General features: G+C 43.6%; 1 protein-coding gene across 12 annotated transcripts in view; it reads right to left on the reverse strand.

Annotated features, from left to right (window-relative positions):
* Window positions 1-7,355, reverse strand: part of SORBS1 (sorbin and SH3 domain containing 1) — a 222,361-nt gene that overhangs the window by 119,955 nt on the left and 95,051 nt on the right. For 11 of the 12 annotated variants that reach the window (XM_023519829.1, XM_023519828.1, XM_023519830.1 and 8 more), the window contains exons 1-2: window positions 7,136-7,338; window positions 1,107-1,161 (exon numbers count right to left, since the gene is read on the reverse strand). In XM_023519829.1, coding sequence (XP_023375597.1) covers window positions 1,107-1,161; window positions 7,136-7,183 — 103 coding nt within the window. In that variant the 5' untranslated portion in view covers window positions 7,184-7,338. Of the gene's footprint in view, window positions 1-1,106; window positions 1,162-7,135; window positions 7,339-7,355 lie in introns of those variants that run through there. The other variant, XM_023519823.1, reaches the window with a different exon arrangement.

A 7,355-nucleotide genomic window follows, 5' to 3' on the forward strand; every position in this document is an offset into this window, starting at 1 on the left:
CCATGGGTGGAACACTAGCCAGGCCATAGTACTCAGGACTCTAGAGGAGCTGCCTCAGTTAATCCTCACACAATCCCAATGAGTTGGTGCTTTCAGGATGTCCATTTTACACAGGAGAATGCAGAGGAGGGTCCGCCACGTGTCCAAGGCCACACAAGTGGTACGTGCGGAAGCCAGGTGTGGCCCTGATCTGTTCCACCCAGAGGCCCCCTCGATCCTCAGCACACACTGTCCCACACAGTTGAGGACCTGGCTAAAGGGGCGCTGTACGTAAATAAATGGAAAGGCTTGTTTTTAATCTACAGAAGCCTCTGATAACACTCTGGAGATAACGCAAGATTAGAAGACCCTTGAATGAGCTATCCTCTTGGTCATTCCCCTCACTCCCACAGCCTACAGGTCTCCAGGGGGCTCCAGAACAGGCTCAGTAGCCAAGATGGGCCTTAATCTCCAGATGGAAACCGCTCTGCCTCAGATTGTGGGCCAGAAAGCTGACAGCTCTTGGCTGCACAATGAGCAGGGACTTGTTCCCTTTTCAGTCTTCCTTAATCTATGTTTTCCACCCTGGCTCTAAACTAAAAATGCTCAGAACTGGTCATCTGTTTAGGTCTTGATTTTTACTACCAAAGGATGAGCAAGCTGCTCTGCCAGCCTAGATGAAGGAAGTATTAGATTAGCTCACACCCTGAGGCCATTATGGTCAATCTGTTTACTTTAGCTGCAGTCACACAGATTAAAAAATGCCACTGAGGCATATGTCAAAATTGATCAAATTGTATACATAAAATATCCGCAGTTTACTGTATGCCAATTTTCTCTCTATAAAGTTGTTTAAAAAAAAAAAAGAAGGAACAGAAGCTATTATAAAGATTAGGACAAGGTACATGTGAAGCGTATAGCAGAGTTCTTGTCACACAGTAGATGATAAATCATTAATAATGAAGGTGAAAGTGATGATGATGATTTATGACAAAACCCTGGTGCTTACCGAAGTCTCCAAAAAAAAAAAAAAATGCAGTTGGGGCCTTCAGAGTAAAAGGGAAATCTGGGTAAACTGCCCAGTTCTGTAGATTTTTCCAGAAAAGAAAGGGTTCAAAATAACTTACCAGAGCTCATGGTGGTGACAGGACAAGTCTTCTGCAACTGGGGCTCTGAAATGCTCTGCAGAAAAACAAACACCACACAATGGAATGGATGAATGGCAGGTTCAAGACAGATCCCTACGGTTTACATTAAAAATGCAAACAACATGTATAATACTTGATAAAACAGAGCCACGCCAGGAGTTGCTTGGCCAGGCTTCTGGTTCTAGGTCAGCTACATACTAACATGACCTTGGGCACACCACTCAACCTGCTTGGCCTTTAGTCACCCATACCTGGTTTCGAGAATGTCAAAGATCTCTTCCAGTTCTGATAGTCTGTTAAATACCTCGAGTTACATGAGTGCACATGGGTTAAGGAGAGGGTGAAGGAAAGAACCAAATTTTAGGAGAAAGGTAAAATTACAATTCAAACTGATTATCGAAGGATAACAATAATAATGACAACAGCAGTAGCAACAAATGCAGTTTATTATACACAGAGAAATGTTCTAGATGCTTTAAATATACTAATTCATTCGCTCCTCACAACAACCCTACAAGGTAAGCACTAAAATTGCATTAGTTTACACAGATGAGGAAACTGAGACACAGAGAGGTGAATAGCTTGCCTGCCTACGTGGCAGAGTGGGTAATGGAACCCAGACAGCCTTACTCGAAGGCCCAGGCACTTAGGCACTGCACTTACTCACCACTGACATTCAAACAGATGTTAATTTAGTATGGTTTCATCCCAAGTCCCAAGTAACTACTCATCCACTTTCTGTCATTACGGTTTCACCTTTTCTTGAATTTTATATAAGTGGTATCGAAGTTTATGTCTGTAATCTGTACCTGGCTTCTCTCACTTAGCATAACACAATTTCACATTTGGCCATATACGTGTGGGTCTATTTCTGGACTTTATTCTGTTCCACTGATCTGCCTTTATCCAATAACTCGTTGTTTTGATTACTATAACTTTATAGTAAGTCTTGAAATTAGGTAGTGTGAGTCTTCCAACTTCATTCTTTTTCAAAATAATTTTGGCTCTTCTAAGTCCTTTGTGTTTTCATATAAAGTTTAGAATCATCTTGTCAGCGTCTACCAAAAACAAAAAAAGCCCACCGGGACTTTGACTGACTGTGATTTTGTTGAATCTATAGATTAATCTGGGTACGGTTAACACTTGAACAATATTGAAGTTTCCAAATCAGGAGAAAGGCCAAGCTCTCCCTTTATGCAGATCTTTAATTTCTCTCAGCAATTTTTTGTAGTTTTTCAAAGTACAGGTCTTACATATATTTTGAACAGCAAAGTCTCGCTGAACATCGGAAGGACAATCTGAAAAGCAAGTCTTCAGGCTATGTGGAGCCTATTTAAATTATGGTCCACAGACTAGCAGCAGTGGCATCAGCTGAGAGCTTATTAAAAATGCAGAAACTCAGACTTGACCCTACAGTAACTGAACCAGAACCTGCATTTTAATAAGATTCCCAGCTGGTCCGTATGCACTTTAAAGTGTGAGAAGCAATAGTGTAGAGGAAACCGACTCCCTGGTTCATGAATTCTATAACAAGAAGGTCAAGGTATGGTCTGAGGGTCTGCACAGGAGACATGCTTTAGTTTCCCTTTTAACACTGGCTCTCGTTTCCTTTCTAGGCAGCTGCCTTGCTCACTGTCCTTGGAACTGACTGAGTAGAATGCTCAGGGCAACAAGGAAATCAGTCTAAATCCTATGCAGCCCAAATCGGCAGTTACTTTGCCTCTGTCACTGTCAAATACACCTGAGACTATCCGTGACCTTCAACGGCCCCTTCAGATCACTCTCTAAGCGGCAGAAACATTTGTTCTCTCAGTCAAGGAACAAAACCTGCTGTGTTCTGTATGCCCCGATGGTTTCCAGTCCTGGTTTTTATGATACCTCAGTTTGCTTCCCAGGACCAAAATGGCTGTTGTGATATCATCCATTTTTATTTTAAAAATAATTTTAGTAAGCAATTTTATTATGCTAAGGTGTTATTTATTCAACTTTTAAAGACCGAAGAAATGTTGATTCAACCATGCAGCTATTTTAACAAGAAGCCCTTCTATTCCTTTACAGTCCTTTCTACCTTTATCTATCTGCATAAATAGAATTTACACCATTGTAAACACAATGTCTCGACAGCTTTGTGTCCTAATTTTTAAATTAAGTACTCTATAAATATTTTCCTGGATTTTCAGTCATTAGATCCATCATTTTAATGGCTATATAATATTTCATAGTAAAAGGCTCCATATTCATTTACCAATTCCCTCTGTATAGTTTCGTTTAATTCATCTTAGTTTTAAGAATAAGTACATAGCACAACAACATTCTTAGGCAGGGGAACAGATGAATGGAAATGACTTCTGAACCAAACACAAAGGATGCCTCAACTCACATGATGAACAATTACTGTCATATGCAGCCCTATGCACCTTTGATATTTCTCAATATAGACATTAGTAATTTCTAAGTATCAGCTCCACTCTCGCTTACAAACTGATCTAAAGTACACATGGTCAGGGATAACATCCAAAATACTAATCATCACTTTGCCACAAACGTCAACTGACCACAGTAGATGCCAGTTGTAGCACTCTTTGGGAGCCCCCTGTGCCAGGTGTTAACCATTTAGTGATCAGATTGTAAGAAGATGGAAGGAGAATGGGCCCAGGGTGGTAGGACACTATTTCGATATTTTAAGAACCAGTATGACAGTAGTAGGTGACAATGACAATATATAGGTATCAGCTCTGCACATGAAGACTTTTGGGGTAGTATGTTCCGCTGCATGCTCCCACTTGGTGATTGATTGAATCTGCAGCAGGTGACACAAAGACATAGTGAGCAGTTTAAAATAAAAACTGTAGCAAGAATGGCAGTGGCAGCTGTGCCAAGGATGGCGCCCGGTGTCCAGTCCTCACCAGTGGTGGCAACAGTAGCGACATCCAATCCAGACTATTCCAAGGCCTGATTTTGGCTCTGATTCCAGCCAACTCAGCCTCCTTGAATGCCTGCCCCTGTTCTGAGCGCCATTCTCCAGCCTCCCATCAACTCTGAACTGCCTAACATCTTGCCAATAAATCCCTTTTCAATTTGAGTTAACCAGAGGTGGTTTCTGGTCATTTGCAGCCCAAGAACCTTGACCAGCACAGATGAGGGGGAAGACAGTGTCCCAAAGGTTTCACTGGGCGAGGAGAATCTTCATTCCTCTTTACTACAGCAAGGCCAGCCAGATGTGAATCCCACATGTCTTAGCAAATGGTTCTGTCTCTACAACCAGCAACGCTCAGAGTCAGGGCAGTGAGGATATGTCCAGGAAGCTGCCCTGAGCCTAACCAGAAAAAATGCTGAGAGCTTTGAAAATCAAAATCCAGTCTCTGCAGTTTATTTGGAGACAGTACAAGCTACTACAATTGTATGTTAAACATGAGAGTTTATTTTACATAAAAACCTCTGACGCTTAATATTTATTTTAAAACTAAGCTGTAAAGAGCTTGATTTGATTGAGAACATGATGGCACCTCTTTGGAATTTCTTCACGTGTCCCCTCCAAAGGAGGCAGGCACCTCTGGGTAAAAGCCAAAAAGATGAACAGTGCCATCTAGTGGCAAGACTGGACATGCTCTCCCCCAGTAGGTTGCAGGAACCTACCCAGTGTCACAGCTTGGGTGGGCCAGTGAGGGTCAGGCCCCCCATTCCAGCCCTTGGGCTGTCGGACCTACCATACTTAGTCAAAGCACTACAGCATCAACACAGACATTCCACTAGAGGAACAAGATGTGAAGTAGCCAGACTTGTTAAGAACGCATCTGGATAATTAACGGTTCTGCATGATCCCTCCCTAATTCCATGACCCTATAATTCTGAGATGACACAGAGTGAAAAATCACTAAAAGGCAAAAGTTATACTCCTTCTTCCAGCTGAAACAGAATCCAATAACTAAATATGGGTTGTTTGTTGGGGACGGAAAGAAGGTCCTTACATGGATGGTTCAGGGATATATGACTAGAGAAGAATGAGTTTATAAAAATGAATTCAAGGTCCAGCAAAGGTTCTTCGAAGAGAATGAGCTTCTGGTTGACCTCTCAACACAGCAGGCTCTAGCTCCTCCTATGCACTATGGTGTTTTGCCTCCAAAGTCATTCCTTCCCCTCCCCGGCACACGATACACACACACACACACACACACGCACACACACACACACACACAACGCACGCACGCACACGCACACACATGCGCGTGCACACACACACACACAACGCACGCACGCACACGCACACACATGCGCGTGCACACACACACACACAACGCACGCACGCACACGCACACACATGCGCGTGCACACACACACACACAACGCACGCACGCACACGCACACACATGCGCGTGCACACACACACACACAACGCACGCACGCACACGCACACACATGCGCGTGCACACACACACACACATACAAGGTTAAGCTTCTGGAGCGGAGACATGTGTCATCCTTAGGACCAAGCATACAGTGGGTGCTCAATCGAGAACTTTGCCCTTGTTTCTGTTCAGGCTTCAGAACCTAACTTTGGAGTCCTATCTTCAAGATAACCAGACACTCTTTAACAACACTGTAGCTGCTTTAAAGGAAGCTAGCTCCCCACTCTGACCAAACCACTCTGACCAAACCCTGGTTATACTCTAGCTTGAAATCCAATCTGGGACTTGATATATTTGCTGCCACTTCCAATGGCTTGAAAAGAATAGAGACAGCTCACAAAGCATTATTGCTTTAAACTTCACTGCTCTACCAGCAAAGCCATGGTTCTCCAATTTTTCTACAGCTCATCCCCTACTCGATCTCTATAAATGTCATTTCTCTTCAAATGCACTCTTTACATTATTGGAGAGAGTGCAGAAGGCTCTTCAGAAAGCCAGAAAGAATAAACACTAAGTCACTAACACTTCCTTTCAAGGGGAGGAAGTTAGGATAAACTTGACCCTGACATCAACTTCAGTCTGGAATCCCAAGACAAGGCCAGGGGCTCAGAACACAAGCACAAGATTTCTGTGAAAAAAAACCTGATACTTCTAGAGAGGAAGCGATAGGAAAATACATCAGAAAGGCCATCCCCCACATCCTCCCATTTCCTCCTGGAGTCCCTCCAACGTGGTTTCCGTTCTAACCAATTATCTAAAATGGCCTTCAGAAAGGTTTCCAGTGCAGACACATGGCCAACCCCAATGAATTCTGCACTGATCAGGCCCCCACTGACCTTTCCACTGAATTTTAAGACAGTTAACTCCTTCCTCTTCCTGCAAACACTTACTGGTCCTGATTATTAAACATCACTGTGGACTGGTTTACTCTGGGCCATGAGGATCCTTCTAGAAAAAGGCCTCTGGGTTCTTCTAGGAGTATAAGAGCTAGAGGGCCCTGAGCTGGTCCTCATTCTTTTCCAAGGACACACTCAATCCCTTGACGATTTCATCTGGAATATTAAAACCAAAAGGATCCATGCAGGTCATGCAGTCCATTTTCACGGTTTCCCACTTGTATTGGCAGGAGTTCCATGGGCCCTCTCAGGCCACGGTTCAGGCTCCCACCCACTCCCCACCTTTCACTTCAATCAGGGCAGCTGTACTTTTACCAGTTTTATTCACTTATACTTCCTGAGCTTTCCTTGGATAAATGGAATCTGTAGCTATGAAAAAAGGAGAGGGTTGTAAACCAGAAATCTAATCTATCCCTTATTATTTGGGTGCAAAAACAGAGTCAGAAAAAGTTTCCCTTTGTCTTACTTTATACGCCTTCAATTAAGCCCACTTTCCCTCCTATCTCTCTTCTACTTCCTCAGGGCACCTCTGGCCTTTGGCCTCTTGGCAACAGATAAAGAATCCCAGATGAGTATCAGCCCTCCACAGCCCACAGACTGGACAGTATCATTTCTCCCTTTAGAACCTTTGGATACTGCCCCATTATTCACTGAACAATACAGAGTCCTGATGCAGCTACCAGGACCGGCAGAACCCATTACTCACCTCTCCCGCTTTGCCTTCCTGGTCTCCGCTCCTCCACTCAGGCCTCATACACGAAGCACCCTAGACAGTAAGCACTTTTTGGCAGGGCAAGGTCTTGCTTATCTCTGTATCCTAACATTTAGTAAGGTGCCTAGTACAGAGTAAGCACCCAATTAATACCGGTGGGGTGAATATCTGTCCTTCACACATGTCTGAGCGTACCAGTGTCTCTTCTTCCCCT

The sequence above is a fragment of the Pteropus vampyrus genome, unplaced genomic scaffold (genome assembly GCF_000151845.1).
Source record: "Pteropus vampyrus isolate Shadow unplaced genomic scaffold, Pvam_2.0 Scaffold238, whole genome shotgun sequence".
NCBI lineage: Eukaryota > Metazoa > Chordata > Mammalia > Chiroptera > Pteropodidae > Pteropus > Pteropus vampyrus.